This window comes from Dicentrarchus labrax, unplaced genomic scaffold (genome assembly GCF_905237075.1).
Source record: "Dicentrarchus labrax unplaced genomic scaffold, dlabrax2021, whole genome shotgun sequence".
Classification (NCBI taxonomy): domain Eukaryota; kingdom Metazoa; phylum Chordata; class Actinopteri; family Moronidae; genus Dicentrarchus; species Dicentrarchus labrax.
This window is the reverse complement of record NW_026136706.1, coordinates 1,238,844-1,256,343: the sequence shown is the minus strand read 5'-3', so window position 1 is coordinate 1,256,343 and position 17,500 is coordinate 1,238,844. Positions and strand designations below refer to the sequence as shown.

Sequence of the window (17,500 nt, the reverse complement as noted above, 5' to 3'; positions counted from 1 at the left end):
TAGTGTTACAGTGTGTTAGTGTTACAGTGTGTTACAGTGTTGCATTGTGGGGCAGTGAAGGTAAAATGAATGCAGGGACAGAACAATGAGTCTGTCAGTATCTCGGGGGTTCAGCTCGCCGTTATTGTCTGCTGTTAATAAAGTGCTGAGTCAGCTGTGAGCTAGTGCTGAGTCACTGTACCTGCATGTATTTGTCTTTGATTTGCTCACAGGTGGAGATGCAGTTGGAGATGTAGAGGTGGATGAACTCTGGAGGTAAATCCACCGCTGTGGTCAACCTGAGGACGGACACAATGTCTGTTAATAACCACACACACACACACACACACACACACACACACACACACACACACACACACACACACACACACACACACACACACACACACACACACACACACAGTTCTCACCTGTTGACGACCTCCATGGAGTGCAGGGACATGTCCATGTTGACGAGCACGGAGAAGTACTCTGTGATCTGGCTGCTCTGCATCAGCTTCAGCAGCATCTCGATGGCCACCAGGGGGTTGTTCTCCACCAGGTCAGGAAGCTTCGCCGGGGACAGACCGATGTGGTACACCAGCTTCAGGTCCTTCTCCAGCTCGGCCAGCAGCTACAGGAGAGAGAGACAGACAGTCAGTGAGTGTGTCTGTGTCCAACTCTTCCTCACAGGTTAGTTAATGACAGACAGTCAGTGAGTGTGTCTGTGTCCAACTCTTCCTCACAGGTTAGTTAATGACAGACAGTCAGTGAGTGTGTGTGTGTCCAACTCTTCCTCACAGGTTAGTTAATGACAGACAGTCAGTGAGTGTGTCTGTGTCCAACTCTTCCTCACAGGTTAGTTAATGACAGACAGTCAGTGAGTGTGTCTGTGTCCAACTCTTCCTCACAGGTTAGTTAATGACAGACAGTCAGTGAGTGTGTCTGTGTCCAACTCTTCCTCACAGGTTAGTTAATGACAGACAGTCAGTGAGTGTGTCTGTGTCCAACTCTTCCTCACAGGTTAGTTAATGACAGACAGTCAGTGAGTGTGTCTGTGTCCAACTCTTCCTCACAGGTTAGTTAATGACAGACAGTCAGTGAGTGTGTCTGTGTCCAACTCTTCCTCACAGGTTAGTTAATGATGTTACTGAGTCAATGTGAGCAGATTGTGTCTGTAGACTGAAGAGAATCAGAGTCTCACTGATGGTGGAAATAAAGGTTTTACTTCCTTAAAACAGCCGTTTTTTGAATGGAGTTTGGTGTGACAGTGTGATGGTGATATTGGGTTTGTGAGCAGTTTGAAGTGTTCAGTAGGAACCAATGAGATTGGAGCAGAGAGCCACAGACAGGAAGTGGGCGGACACTGACAGACGGACAGACCTGGGACTGCTGCTGGGCCGACAGCGGGCTCTTGAAGGCTTTGGACATGATGCGTTTGATCTCCACCCCGGTGCTGTTCTTCACGCACATGGAGCGATCCCATTGGACGCTGTGATCCGGCTCCGTGGGGTTCAGCCACGCCAGCTCGTCCTCGCACACGTGGAGCGGAGGCGGCGGGCGGATGAACTCGGGCCGGAAGTGACCTGAGGACGGAGAGGAGGAGGACGTTACCTTCCTGTTCGCAAGGAGGTTCGTTAATGCCGACAACGTCTCTGTGCTCCACTAACGGACGCCACTAACGGACGCCACTAACGGACGCCACTAACGGACGCCACTAACGGACGCCACTAACGGACGCCACTAACAGCCTGAACAGCTTCCTGTGGAATAAATCAATGATCAATCAGCTGATTACGAGCTGTTGGCTCGTCTTTAAGCTGCAGTGAGTTGGGGCCAATCAGCTGACTGCTGCCCCCTGCTGGTGTGTAGAGGTGAGACCTCCTGCAGCAGGAACCTGTCTGTCTCCCAGCGCCCCCCCCCAGGGCTCAACCAGCAGTAAACACACTCACTCTCCAGAGGGGGGCGGGGCCCGGTGACCAGAGACTCTATGATCTGATTGGCCACGGAGCTGTCGAAGCCCGAGTTGGAGGAGTCTGGGTCGGGGTCGTTGAGGATGCTGGGGAAGCTGGCCTTACTCTGAGTGGGCAGCTCCGACTGTCGCTCTGCACAACAACAAACAAACAAACAAACAAACAACCGTCAGCTCCACTCACACTGTTCACACATTAACTGGTGATTATCGGTGATTATCGGTGATTGATCGCTGCTACCTGCTAGTGCCAGCTGCAGCCCGCTGATGTCGATGGATTGGGGCATGTTGCCGACGTCCATACAGGAAACCTGACGGGGAGTCTTCTTGAACAGATCTCTGGGCGGCGCCAACATCAGCTGGGACAGGAAGAACTTCTCAGGCTGCGTGATGGGGGGCAGGAAGCCTGGAGAGACAGACAGACAGGCACACAGACAGACAGACAGGCACACAGACAGACAGGCACACAGACAGACAGACAGACAGGCAGGCACACAGACAGACAGGCACACAGACAGACAGACAGACAGACAGGCAGACAGACAGGCACACAGACAGACAGGCACACAGACAGACAGGCACACAGACAGGCACACAGACAGACAGGCACACAGACAGACAGACAGACAGACAGGCAGACAGACAGGCAGACAGACAGACAGACAGGCAGACAGACAGGCACACAGACAGACAGACAGGCACACAGACAGACAGACAGGCAGACAGACAGACAGACAGGCACACAGACAGACAGACAGACAGACAGACAGGCACACAGACAGGCACACAGACAGACAGACAGACAGACAGACAGGCACACAGACAGACAGGCACACAGACTGTTAGTTCAGTCCCTAACAGAAGTTCTCTCAGGACACTTCAGACACAGAACTCTTTATAAAGCTGTTAGCTGCTGACCTCTGACCTTAGTGCACAGTGACTGTCACTATCAATGTATTGATCACTAACACTGATCAATGTATTGATCACTAACTCATCAATGTCTCTTTACACCTGTAGGGAGTCCCGCAGGTAACCCGCGTTTACCGTCCCAGCGCTATGAACTGTGGGTAATCCCCTCTGGTAGAAACATTGATAGAAAGTGAGCGGATCGATATGTGTTCTGTACTACAGTGTGCGGGTCCGTGCGGGTCCGTGCGGGTCACCTACCGGACAGCACCCTCTCCTGCTCCTCCCCGGCCGGTGCCGGGTTCAGCAGGTGGGCGAACACCGCGGCGAACGGGTTCGCGGCCAGCGGCTCGGTTCGGTACATCTCCCAGAGCAGGTAGAGCGCGGTGAGCCGCTGCGGGGAGCTGGGCAGCAGGTCCGGCTGCTGCAGGAGCATCACCAGAACCGAACCCACCCGGAAGTGCTCCGCTTTCCCGAAGTAGTGGTGGAAGTGCGCCGACAGGCTCTCGAAGGTGTTCGTGCTCGCCTCCTCCGAGATGATGCTCAGCAGGTTGGACAGCTCCTTCGGGGCCAGGGTCATGGTTCGGCTCGGTTCGGCTCGGTTCGGGTCTCTGGAGCTCGGAACTGTTGTAAACTCGGTATTTCCTCTTAATACAGCGGGAAGGACATTTCTGTGACACCCTGCGGGAAGTTAGTTCACCTGTGCGGGAGAGCACCGCGTTAGCCTAGCCTAGCCTAGCCTAGCCTAGCCTAGCAGCGCTAACTGACAATAACCGGTGAAGTCATGACTCAGACGGAAGAACCGGACCGACGGAACCAACACGGACCGAGTCAGAGAGCGTAACGGACCAACGGAACCAGCGGACTTCAGCCGAGCTCTACCCCTCCGTCCGTTCCGGTGTCGGTTCTGTTAAACGCAGCACCGGAGCGTTAGCCGGTTAAATACTGACTGGGCTCTGGGGGCGCAGTGCATTGTGGGGGGCGTAGTTTCCTTCTCTCACTTCCTAAACTCCTGACCCGGACCCGGTTCTACCGCGGTGGTCCCTCAGTGGACCGGGTTTATGGCAGTACCAAAGAACCACAGACACCGTAAAGACAAACTTTTAGCGGGAAAACGGAGCAGAAAATATCGAACTTGTGTCTTTACCCAGAAGCCCTTGCGATCAATGTTTCTTCTTCTAGGATTCCGGCAGTGTAGACGCTGTTCGGTGTGTGACTGCCCTCCACAGGTCGGATCAGACCGGAACTCTCTCTTACAGAACAACTGTTTGTGTTTCTCACTGTGTCCGAACAGGAAAGCCTCCACTCCAACTCCTGTCAGTCTAACAAAGAAAACCTTTCTCTCTTCTCTTTACCTTCCACATTCCAGGAACACCTGCCCTACTGTTCCAACGATCCCACACTCACACAATCCAGAAACATTTCCTACAGAGAATCATTGAACCCACAATGACCCAACCTCAACCTACAGAGTTTCACTGAGAATCACATAAACATATTCTCCTAACTTTAGGTTGTATAGAACAGAAGTGTCTACCCCTGGCTTCCCTTTGCCATCCTCTCTGCCATTCTTTCAGCCCGCTTTCATTATTTCTCTTAATTCCACTCTCCCCATGGATAAATGAACATCTACTTCTCTTCTTAAGCTTTCCTTTGCAGTGCGGTCCACCTGCTCATTCCCCCTAACCCCAGCGTGCCCCCGAACCCAGCAAAAAGTAACGCTGTCCTTCACAATGTCAGGACGAGCTGTAGATTGTCCTGCTCTTAAGGTTTCCAGTGCAGCTGCAGAATCAGAGCAGACAGTGACTTCTTTAGGTCTGGCTTCCTCAATCCACCATAAAGCCCATAGAACTGCCATTAACTCAGTAGTGAAAACAGAGCTTCCATTAGAAATACGTCGACCAATCTTCAACCCAATCTGCTCCACATACACCCCAAAACCAGCTCTCCCACTAACTGGATCTCTAGATCCATCTGTAAAAACAATTAAAGTACTCTCACTGATTGAATTAAGATGTTCCACTATTCTTGGAGTCACTTTCCTCTTATCTTTTTCTTGAAGAAAAGAAAGCTCAATATTCAATTCAGGCATCACCCAATAGGGCATAGGTAGCCATCTTGTGTGCTCTACATTACCTCCCTGTTCCAAGCCCAGCTTCTTAGCCCACTGGTTTACAGTGACAAAAAAAATATTATATTTATTATCTACTATCTCTTGTAACAGACACCTTGCTGCTTGCCCAGTACTGTAACCCTAACTTAATGCGCCTTAACCATGAGGGCATTTCTCCCATTTCAACGAGCAGGGCAGGGACTGGGGAAGTTCTAAAGGCCCCACAACAAAGCCTCAATGCCTTTGCATGCACCACATCTAACTTATCCAGAACAGTTTTAGAAGCAGATCCATACACAAAACTCCCATAGTCAAGAGCAGATCTGATCAAGGCCTGAAAAATTACCAACATCGTCTCCCTCTCAGCCCCCCACTCACACCCACCCAGACTTCTCATAACATTCAGAACTTTTCCACATTTCATTACAATTTTATCTACATGCACAGCCCAAGTCATACGCTCTTCAAACCATACACCCAAACATTTAAAAACCTTTACCTTCTCCAATAAAGACCCATACATATACAGCCCTATATTAGGTAACTTTCTTTTAAAACCAAATACAACATATTTAGTCTTAGATGCAGACATTGTGAATCCCCATGTGTTCCCCCATTCCTCTATAGACAATAATACTCTTTGAATCTGTTTTAAAACAAACTCTACATTACGCCCTCTTTTCCAGATGGCCCCCTCATCTGCAAATAGAGATAACCCAAATCCTCTCTCTATTTACCAAAGATATCATTAATCATTATATTAAATAAAACTGGACTGATAACACTTCCTTGCTACAGTCTTTGAACAGACACTACCAACCATTACTTGTATTGTTCTTTTCATTAAAAAATCCTTAATCCAATTAAACATTCGTCCCCTTACTCCCAAGTCAAAGATTTTAATCATTAATCCCTCCTTCCACAAAGAATCATACGCCTTCTCAATATCCAGGAATACACTCACTACTATTTCCTTATTGCTAAATGCACTTTTGATATCCTGATCCAAAACTAACACTGATTCCATTGTCGACCTTCCCTTCCTAAAGCCATTCTGGACATCAACAAAGAGTCCTCTAGTTTCTATGAAGCACACTAGTCTGTTGGTTACCATCTTCTCCATTACTTTACAAAGCACTGCTGGGAGCGCTATAGGGCGATATGAACTAGGGTCAGATGGATCTTTGCCTGGCTTCAAAATAGGGACCACAACTGCATGTTTCCATTCCTTGGGCAAATAACCCTCTGCCCACACCGTATTAAACAAAGCTAATATTTCATCAAGTACAATATCATCCAGATGTTTAAAAAACTCATAAGACAACCTATCTCTCCCCGGGGTAGTATTTGCCCCAGACATAATTGCATCCTTCAACTCTTTTATAGTAAAAAACAGATTTATAGGATTATCGTTTTCTAAACTCCTTTCTAACTTCCACTGATTAACTGCCATCAGCTCAGTTCTCTTCCTACACCTCTCAGCCCCCATTCTCTCTGATCTATGTACTGCTTGAAAACTATCAACACACGTCTGCTTTTTCCTTTTTGGAAACTGCTACTGTCTCACCCTTCTGTAACACTGGTATCAATCTTCTTTTATATACCCCTGACATTCTACGTATTGCAGACCCCAAATGCCTTACAGGAGTCTCAGGGCCTAGCGTACCACAAAACGTCCTCCAACTATTCCTCTTTGCATCTTTTCTAATTCTTCTTGCTACTGCCCTTAGCCGCTTGTACTCCATTACATTAACCAACATTGGAAACTTTCTTAATCTTCTGTATGCTCTATTCCTACTCCTTACAGCTTGATCACATTCATTATTCCACCAAGGAACCAGCTTACGAGTCCTAGGTTCCTGCTTCAGAGGAATGGTACTGCAAGCGGCCTCATGTATCATGAAACTAATGGATGTATTCCAACTATCTACAGAACCCTCACTATCAATCTCTCCTACTACAACCTTAGAGACTCACTGTCTAAAGATATAGTTACTCTAGATGGCATTAACTTGGCCTCTAGCACCACTGTCAGGAATCTTGGAGTTATCTTTGATCAGGATTTGTCATTTAACTCCCACATGAAGCAGACCTCTAGGACTGCCTTCTTTCATTTACGTAATATTACAAAAATTAGACACATACTATCACAGACAGATGCAGAAAAACTAATCCATGCATTTGTTACTTCAAGGCTGGATTACTGCAACTCTTTATTATCAGGTTGCCCCAATAAGTCCATTAAAACGCTCCAATTAATTCAGAACGCTGCAGCACGAGTACTGACAGGAACTAGAAAAAGAGATCACATCTCTCCTGTACTAGCTTCTCTGCACTGGCTCCCTGTAAAATGTAGAATAGAATTTAAAATCCTCCTCCTCACCTATAAAGCTCTTCATGGTCAGGCCCCTTCATATCTTAAAGAGCTCATAGTACCCTATTACCCCTCTAGAACACTACGTTCTCTGAATGCTGGGCTACTTGTGGTTCCTATAGTCTCTAAAAGTAGAACAGGAGCCAGAGCCTTCAGTTACCAAGCTCCTCTCCTGTGGAACCAGCTTCCAGTTGTGGTTCGGGAGGCAGACACCCTCACCACATTCAAGAGTAGGCTTAAGACATTCCTCTTTGATAAAGCTTATAGTTAGGGCTGGATCAGGTGAGTCCTGAACCATCCCTTAGTTATGCTGCTATAGGCCTAGACTATCGGGGGATTTCCCATGATGCACTGAGCTCCTCTCTTCCTCTCTCTTTCTGCACTCATTCATGTCCCATTAATGCATGTTACTAACTTCACTTCTTCCCCGGAGTTCTTGTGCTTTCTCGTCTCGCAGGTTCTTATCGATCCTGGTGGAGCCTCCTGCCATGGTCCTGCTAGATTGCCATTGCCAATACTGTTGTTGCTGTGCACCTGTCTGTCTGTCTGTCTATCTGTCTCTCTCTCTCACCCCAACTGGTCGAGACAGACGACCACCCACCCTAACCCTAATGAACCTTATACACACTGACACATGATAATAATGTAATTATTCCACTGACCTGCAGGTGGCGCTAACACACAGACTAAATGAAAATGGCCGCCACCCATCGGTTTGTGACTCTTTCTAGAAATGATGTTTGAGAGACGGCAGACATCTTTACAGCTGATATTGTGTTGTTGTTTGTTTACTACTTTAACTCATGAACTACAGTTCCCATGAGGCTTTGCAGGCGTTCAGTGTGTGAGATGAAATCAGAGACTGACACAGAGAGGCTGTTTAAACATTTACTTTCACTGGTTTCTTACAAAAGAGCGATGTGCTTTCAGTCGGTCACCGTGGAAACAGAAACCTTATCCAGACGTCACGTTGTACCAGGAAGAGCTTCCGTCTGACCTCTGACCTCTGCCCTCAGTAACACCACAGAGGTCACATGTTCTGTTATAAGGAGTCAGAGGTTGAAGCTGTTCCTGGTGAAATCAGCCTGAGAGAAACCGTCTGTGTCGCTCTGTTTAAAGGGAATCTGCAGGCGGGACAAAAACCAGAGCACGCCAAAACCTCCGGGAGCCAGAGGACCGAGGAGCGAGCCAATCAGAGGTTAGTGGGCGGGACTAAGACCTGAACCCACTGTCCCCCTAAAGCAGGGGTGTCAAACTGATCCGTGAGAGGGCCGGTACACCTGACTTGGTTCATTCAATCAACTGAACTGTCTTCACACAGTCATATCAGGTGTCCTCTTGCTTGATTGGAACAGAAACAGCCACCCTTGATTAAAGCGTGGGTGTGAAGACAGTTCAGTTGATTGAATGAACCAAGTCAGGTGTGCTGCTGCCCGGATCAGTTTGACACCGCTGCCCTAAAGCCTCAGTCAGGGTCCAGAATGGTCTCTGATTTATTTACCTTCAACCACGTACAGAACTTTGTTATAAATAAAGTTTATTATGTCATTATATCGTGTTACCTTGACGACCAAATCATTACGTAACGTTGGGATTTCACAGCCAGCACACTTTCAATCAATCAATCAATCAATCAATTATCAATTTACTAATTTTTGTCCAAACAGAATCGCACACCTTGAACAACGCCATGAACTGTGGGTAATTCCCCATGTGCATTATGGGCTGTGAGTGGAGACTGCACACTGAGTTAACATGATGCTAACATTAGCAGGAAACACAGAGTGCAGCTGAGGATGATGGGAGCGTTTGTAGTTCTGTAGTGAATCATAAATCATAAACCTAACTGTCCACCTGAAATAATCAATAAAGTTATTGATTATTATTATAAGTTCTGTTGGAGGAGTTCAGATTACTCTGGTTTCTGTTCAATATCTTAAATTACATCAACAACAAACACTGATCAGGTCCACACACACACACACACACACACACACACACACACACACACACACACACACACACACACACTCACACACTCACACACACACACACACTGAATGAGAGTCCGTTATAGATCAGCATGCAGACACACACACACACACACACTGTAAACAGGTCCAGAGTCTCCACCCGGGTCAGGTCCACTTCACTACACCACTACGGGACACAGGGGACACCTTCAAACAGGATCAATACTACAAACTGAATATAATAATATAATAATGTAATAATGTAATAATATGATAATGTAATAATATGATAATGTAATAATATGATAATGTAATAATGTAATAATATGATAATGTAATAATGTAATAATATGATAATGTAATAATGTAATAATATGATAATGTAATAATGTAATAATATGATAATGTAATAATATGATAATGTAATAATATGATAATGTAATAATGTAATAATATGATAATGTAATAATATGATAATGTAATAATGTAATAATATGATAATGTAATAATGTAATAATATGATAATGTAATAATATGATAATGTAATAATGTAATAATATGATAATGTAATAATGTAATAATATGATAATGTAATAATGTAATAATGTAATAATATAATAATATGATAATGTAATAATATAATAATGTAATAATATAATAATGTAATAATGTAATAACATGATAATGTAATAATATAATAATGTAATAATGTAATAATATGATAATGTAATAATATAATAATGTAATAATATGATAATGTAATAATGTAATAATATGATAATGTAATAATGTAATAATATGATAATGTAATAATGTAATAATATGATAATGTAATAATATGATAATGTAATAATGTAATAATGTAATAATATGATAATATGATAATGTAATAATATGATAATGTAATAATGTAATAATATGATAATGTAATAATGTAATAATATGATAATGTAATAATGTAATAATATGATAATGTAATAATGTAATAATGTAATAATATGATAATGTAATAATGTAATAATGTAATAATATGATAATGTAATAATGTAATAATGTAATAATATGATAATGTAATAATATGATAATGTAATAATGTAATAATATGATAATGTAATAATGTAATAATATGATAATGTAATAATGTAATAATATGATAATGTAATAATGTAATAATGTAATAATATGATAATGTAATAATGTAATAATGTAATAATATGATAATGTAATAATGTAATAATATGATAATGTAATAATGTAATAATATAATATGTGAACTTCTGTTCAGAGTTTAGCCTGTTAGCATGCTAACATTAGCAGTGCAGCTGGGGCTGATGGGAATGTCTGTGGACACATTGGTCAGCTGATGATGGCGCTAGAGGATCAATAAAGTTATTGCAATACACCCTTCATAACTCCCGCCCCTTTTTACTCTGTGCTCCAATCCCAGTTGAGCAAGCCAACTTCCTCCTATCTTGTACTTGAATATGCTACATGCTAAGCTAATCTATTTTGGAAAGACAACCACATTTTAAAGATTAGTTAGCTAATGTTAGCAAGAGCTTGCTCAACTGTGATTGGAGCACAGAGCAACAAGGGGCGGGGCTTAGGACAAGTTAATTAGTGGTCAATAGAGGTTATCTTTAATATAACAGCTGCTAGTGGTTCCTATTGGCTCATGTAATGATCAATAATATTAAAGTAGAACAATAAAACCCTGAACTTTAAATGTCTTTAAGGAAACTGATGATTTATGGCACAGCAGGACGTCAGAGTCATTATTGTAGTTCCTTCTATTGCAGTTGGATTGGTGTAAGGACTCCACCTCCCAGAGTTCTCGTCTGCTGTTAGACAGAAGATGAAGATAAGGCTCGTGACAGAGGACGAAGGTTGAGGGTGTTTAAGGCAAAGGTCAGAGGGCGAGGAGGTGAGGGAGAGTTGGGTAAAAACACAAATCTGATCTGAAGTTGTAGTTCGTAGCCGCAACGCTGCGGCGGTCGGTTCAGCAGAACGAGCTGCAGCACGACGAGAGGATTCAGAGTTAGAGGGTCTGTCTCTGTCTGTGGTCTGTTTCTGTCTCCGGTCTGTCTCTGGTCTGTCTCTGTCTGTGGTCTGTTTCTGTCTCCGGTCTGTCTCTGGTCTGTCTCTGGTCTGTTTCTGTTTCTGGTCTGTCTCTGGTCTGTTTCTGTCTCCGGTCTGTCTCTGGTCTGTTTCTGTCTCCGGTCTGTCTCTGGTCTGTCTCTGTCTGTGGTCTGTTTCTGTCTCCGGTCTGTCTCTGGTCTGTCTCTGTCTGTGGTCTGTTTCTGTCTCCGGTCTGTCTCTGGTCTGTCTCTGTCTGTGGTCTGTTTCTGTCTCCGGTCTGTCTCTGTCTCTGGTCTGTTTCTGTCGCCGGTCTGTTTCTGTCTCCGGTCTGTCTGTCTGTGGTCTGTCTCTGGTCTGTTTCTGGTCTGTCTCTGGTCTGTTTCTGTCGCCGGTCTGTTTCTGTCTCCGGTCTGTCTCTGTCTGTGGTCTGTTTCTGGTCTGTTTCTGGTCTGTCTCTGTCTGTGGTCTGTTTCTGTCTCTGGTCTGTCTCTGGTCTGTTTCTGTCTCTGGTCTGTCTCTAGTCTGTTTCTGGTCTGTTTCTGTCTCTGGTCTGTCTCTAGTCTGTTTCTGGTCTGTCTCTGGTCTGTTTCTGGTCTGTTTCTGTCTCTGGTCTGTCTCTGGTCTGTTTCTGGTCTGTCTCTGGTCTGTTTCTGTCTCTGGTCTGTTTCTGGTCTGTTTCTGTCTCTGGTCTGTTTCTGTCTCTGGTCTGTTTCTGGTCTGTCTCTGTCTCTGGTCTGTCTCTGGTCTGTTTCTGTCTCTGGTCTGTTTCTGGTCTGTTTCTGTCTCTGGTCTGTTTCTGTCTCTGGTCTGTTTCTGGTCTGTTTCTGTCTCTGGTCTGTCTCTGGTCTGTTTCTGGTCTGTCTCTGGTCTGTTTCTGTCTCTGGTCTGTTTCTGTCTCTGGTCTGTCTCTGGTCTGTTTCTGGTCTGTCTCTGGTCTGTTTCTGTTTCTGGTCTGTTTCTGGTCTGTTTCTGTCTCTGGTCTGTTTCTGGTCTGTCTCTGGTCTGTTTCTCTCTCTGGTCTGTCTCTGGTCTGTTTCTGTCTCTGGTCTGTCTCTGGTCTGTTTCTGTCTCTGGTCTGTTTCTGTCTCTGGTCTGTCTCTGGTCTGTTTCTGGTCTGTCTCTGGTCTGTTTCTGTCTCTGGTCTGTCTCTGGTCTGTTTCTGTCTCTGGTCTGTCTCTGGTCTGTTTCTGGTCTGTCTCTGGTCTGTCTCTGGTCTGTCTCTGGTCTGTTTCTGTCTCTGGTCTGTCTCTGGTCTGTTTCTGGTCTGTCTCTGGTCTGTCTCTGGTCTGTTTCTGTCTCTGGTCTGTCTCTGGTTTGTCTCTGGTCTGTTTCTGTCTCTGGTCTGTTTCTGTCTCTGGTCTGTTTCTGTCTCTGGTCTGTCTCTGGTCTGTTTCTGTCTCTGGTCTGTTTTTAAAAGTAGGTTGAAAATGTGTCTCTGAGAATGTAAGTAAGACTTTTTGATACAGACAGACCCTGAACTCTGATATTTGCAGAGCTTGTGAGACTTTGAGGCAAATTGAAGTTCTAAAAAAGTCAATAGTGTCGATATTAAATTCATTAAAATACTGGAGACGGTGCAGGGACGATGTTTATATTCATTTTAAACTAAAAAGAAAATATATGTCAGCTCTCAGTAGCGTAGCCTCAACCAAACTCGAGTGTTTTAAAAGCTGCTCGTTGTCTCGCAGACCGAGTCTCAACTCATGATATCGTTATTTCAGCATCATATTGATCCGTTTATTGACATTAAATCAGTCAAATCTGATTATTTTAGGCTCATATTGCCGCAGGGAGACAGATTAAAGGGCGAATAGTTACTGGTGTTACCCGAGCACTGAACACCAAGTACGTATGTTTAGTCTTAAATAAATGTGTTAAATTCAGTTTACGTTGGAGTCTAGTCTGTTAACGCCCTCCACAGAGAGGAAGAGTGCTTCAGAGGAAGGAAGAGGGGAAGAAAAAGTGTCTTCTGCATAGCAGTTTGTTCTTCTCCAACACCATGATACTGACCATTAACGCTTCACTTCAGGGGAAAGACTGCGGATGAGTGTGACAGCAAGAGGGTAAAACTACGGAAGCCCAGAGAGGACAGACTGTAGTGTTTCAGTAGTTCTGATACAGAGAGCAGATAACTATGTGGTATCAGTATCGTCTGTTGGAACGTGTATCAAACATCTCTAACCTGAAGATTTGTTTCCTGTCAGCATGGATTGATTATTGATTATTGATTGTTGATTGTTGATCTTTAAATCTCTTGTGATGAGACAGAAACTAAACTGGATTTGTCTCACTGCTCTTTCTGTAGGGTCGAACTCACCAACAGTCCTCCAACAGTCCAACCTATCAACTGATCTGAGGACAGGATCTGATCCAGCAATGAGCCCCTCAGTGCAAAGCATTATGGGTAGAAGCAGAACAAAACACAGTCTGATCACAAGTTCTGACCTCCACCCCGTAAACTACACACACATTAAAATACTTTAGTTCACAGGCTCTGATGAGCTTGTGATTGGTTAGCGTGAATCTAAAGGAACCAAAAATGAAAACGTTTCCCTTCTGGTTCTGTGAACAGAAACTCTCTCGACTCTCTCTAGTCGGCGTAGTGCATGATGGACTCCACATAGTTTCCGGGGAAGAGTCCGGTGGTGGTGTTCATCGTTCCCTCAAACCAGCCGTCCTCGTTCTTCTTGATGACGTAGATGATCGCTCCTTCCTGGAACGACAGCTCGTCCTCCTTGTCGGCGGCGTAGTCGTAGATGGCGACCACTGGGGGGTGACAAACACAGCGAAACACTGATAATCAACACGTTTCACGGTCACACATTACCTGTTTGGTTCTGTTACAGTGAACTCAGGTCAGTTTACTACAACCGAACCGACTCCACTGTGGATCGTTTGTGGAGCGACAGAAAACAAACCAAACTAGATTTATGATCGCAGAGATAAACTACAATGAAACCCATCAGCAAATCTGTTTGAATGTGAACTTATTGAAAGTTCAGCACAGAGACACTAATGGGCATAAACTTAAGTAGCAATGACTTCATGAGCTTCTTTTATGAGAAAATTATTACCATTAGAGAGAAAATTAATCACCAAATGCCCTCAACAGTTATCAGTGGCTCTCCAAGTAATTAAACCCCTTCTTAAAAAGCCCACTCTTGACCCAGGGGTTTTAGCCAACTATAGACCGATCTCTAACCTCCCCTTCCTCTCTAAGATTCTGGAGAAAGTAGTCGCCAAAGAGTTGTGTGACTTTTTACATAACAATAGTTTATTTGAGGATTTTCAGTCAGGATTTAGAGTTCATCACAGCACAGAGACAGCTTTGGTTAAAGTTAATAATGACCTTCTGATTGCTTCTGACAATGGACTTGTCTCTGTACTTGTATTATTAGATCTTAGTGCTGCATTTGACACCATTGACCATAATATTCTTTTACAGAGACTTGAGCATCAAATTGGCATTAAAGGAACCGCACTAAGCTGGTTTAAGTCATATTTATCAGATCGCTCGCAGTTTGTACATGTTAACGATGAATCTTCAATAAATACTACAGTTAGTCATGGAGTTCCACAAGGTTCTGTACTTGGACCAATACTATTTACTTTATATATGCTCCCTTTAGGCAACATTATTAGGAATCACTCCATTAACTTTTACTGTTATGCAGATGATACGCAGTTATATCTATCAATCAAGCCTGATGAATTTCATCAATTATCTAAATGTGACGCGTTCCATTAAAATGAGTTGGATGTTGCAGCGGGCCATTTGTGTAGAAACACGTTTTTACAAGAAAATAAAATTTTGGGCTATTTTCAGTTTTTACATGTTTCTAATTAAATAAAGTCTCAGTTTTAATACAATGTCAAAATTAATGTAAAATACAAAGGATAAATATAGCTAGCAAAAATAAAACGAAAAAGGTGTCAGATTTCAAAACACCGACTAGCGTGTTTGTGTCATCTGGGTCATCTGTCAACTGTCAGTTTAGATCGACACGGACACGGAGACAGATTGACAGATTGATAGCCTAGACAAAATTAATTTTTCTAATTCTTCTTGCTACTGCCCTTAGCCGCTTGTACTCCATTACATTAACCAACATTGGAAACTTTCTTAATCTTCTGTATGCTCTATTCCTACTCCTTACAGCTTGATCACATTCATTATTCCACCAAGGAACCAGCTTACGAGTCCTAGGTTCTTGCTTCAGAGGAATGGTACTGCAAGCGGCCTCATGTATCATGAAACTAATGGATGTATTCCAACTATCTACAGAACCCTCACTATCAATCTCTCCTACTACAACCTTAGAGACTCACTGTCTAAAGATATAGTTACTCTAGATGGCATTAACTTGGCCTCTAGCACCACTGTCAGGAATCTTGGAGTTATCTTTGATCAGGATTTGTCATTTAACTCCCACATAAAGCAGACCTCTAGGACAGCCTTCTTTCATTTACGTAATATTACAAAAATTAGACACATACTATCACAGACAGATGCAGAAAAACTAATCCATGCATTTGTTACTTCAAGGCTGGATTACTGCAACTCTTTATTATCAGGTTGCCCCAATAAGTCCATTAAAACGCTCCAATTAATTCAAAACGCTGCAGCACGAGTACTGACAGGAACTAGAAAAAGAGATCACATCTCTCCTGTACTAGCTTCTCTGCACTGGCTCCCTGTAAAATGTAGAATAGAATTTAAAATCCTCCTCCTCACCTACAAAGCTCTTCATGGTCAGGCCCCTTCATATCTTAAAGAGCTCATAGTACCCTTTTACCCCACTAGAACACTACGTTCTCTGAATGCTGGGCTACTTGTGGTTCCTATAGTCTCTAAAAGTAGAACAGGAGCCAGAGCCTTCAGTTACCAAGCTCCTCTCCTGTGGAACCAGCTTCCAGTTGTGGTTCTGGAGGCAGACACCCTCACCACATTCAAGAGTAGGCTTAAGACATTCCTCTTTGATAAAGCTTATAGTTAGGGCTGGATCAGGTGAGTCCTGAACCATCCCTTAGTTATGCTGCTATAGGCCTAGACTATCGGGGGGATTTCCCATGATGCACTGAGCTCCTCTCTTCCTCTCTCTTTCTGCACTCATTCATGTTCCATTAATGCATGTTACTAACTTCACTTCTTCCCGGAGTTCTTGTGCTTTCTCGTCTCGCAGGTTCTTATCGATCCTGGTGGAGCCTCCTGCCATGGTCCTGCTAGACTGCCATTGCCAATACTGTTGTTGCTGTCTGTCTGTCTCTCTCTGTCTCTCTGTCTCTCTCTCTCACCCCAACTGGTCGAGACAGACGACCACCCACCTAGAGCCGGAGGATCTGTCCTAGGTTTCTGCCTTTTAACAGGCAGTTTTTCCTTGCCCTTGTCTCCAAGGTCTTGCTCAAGAGTTCGGTCTAGACCTGCTCTATTTGAAAAGTGTCCTGAGATAACATCTGTTATGAATTGGCGCTATACAAATAAAATTGAAATTGAAAAATTGAATTGAAATTACTAAGCTCTGAACACTCTCCTGACATTTATCCCATTTAGCCTGAGAAAAGTTATATATAGGCGCTTTCTTTTCCACTTCTCTCCTCAAATCCCTACCAAACCTGCATAAAATAGGATAATGATCACTACCCAATGTATACGTGTCTTTAACATCCCATTCACCAACTCTAGCTAAATTTGACGAAGCAATTGATAAATCTATGACTGCAGGTATTTCTGACAATATGATACCTAGTTGGCCTTCCATCATTTAACACTACTAACTCATAATTATCTATAAATTTGTCTACAATAACACCATTTTTATCCCTATGATCACTACCCCATAAAAGATTATATGCATTAAAATCTCCAGTCCATATAACAGGACACCTTACCTTCTCCATTATCTCATCAAAATCTGACAATACCAAAGGTTGACAAGGGTTATAATAATTTAGCACAGTAATAGAATTTTGACTGCTCCAAATCTCCACAGCCAAACACTCAAGATTGGAATTAATATCAATTCTCCTGTACTGCAGCCCAATCTTAATTAACAAAAGTTGCACAGCCCCCACCTGATCTATCAGACCTATCTACTCTCAAA

At 43.6% G+C, this 17,500-nt stretch overlaps 2 protein-coding genes, 1 long non-coding RNA gene and 1 pseudogene across 4 annotated transcripts in view; 2 read left to right on the top strand and 2 right to left on the bottom strand.

Annotated features, from left to right (window-relative positions):
• Positions 1-4,001, bottom strand: part of cnot11 (CCR4-NOT transcription complex, subunit 11) — a 5,281-nt gene extending 1,280 nt beyond the window's left edge. Inside the window, exons 1-6 of the mRNA XM_051402765.1 lie at positions 3,122-4,001; positions 2,193-2,357; positions 1,932-2,084; positions 1,363-1,565; positions 411-613; positions 182-278 (exon numbers count right to left, since the gene is read on the bottom strand). Coding sequence (XP_051258725.1) covers positions 182-278; positions 411-613; positions 1,363-1,565; positions 1,932-2,084; positions 2,193-2,357; positions 3,122-3,440 — 1,140 coding nt within the window. The 5' untranslated portion in view covers positions 3,441-4,001. The remainder of the gene's footprint in view (positions 1-181; positions 279-410; positions 614-1,362; positions 1,566-1,931; positions 2,085-2,192; positions 2,358-3,121) is intronic.
• Positions 620-1,219, top strand: LOC127365088 (uncharacterized). 2 transcript variants are annotated; one of them, XR_007885095.1, is made up of 2 exons: positions 620-837; positions 1,113-1,219. It is a non-coding gene; the product is annotated as an uncharacterized LOC127365088 (long non-coding RNA). The 2 variants fall into 2 exon arrangements; XR_007885096.1 differs by having other exon boundaries at positions 620-892.
• A 969-nt stretch (positions 4,002-4,970) lies between the features above and the next one.
• LOC127365057 (olfactory receptor 6N2-like) overlaps positions 4,971-17,500 on the top strand; it is a 259,826-nt gene continuing 247,296 nt past the window's right edge. Inside the window, exon 1 of the mRNA XM_051402783.1 lies at positions 4,971-7,196. The gene's annotated coding sequence lies outside the window, so the exon portion shown is untranslated. The remainder of the gene's footprint in view (positions 7,197-17,500) is intronic.
• LOC127365085 (abl interactor 2-like) overlaps positions 13,654-17,500 on the bottom strand; it is a 38,302-nt pseudogene continuing 34,455 nt past the window's right edge.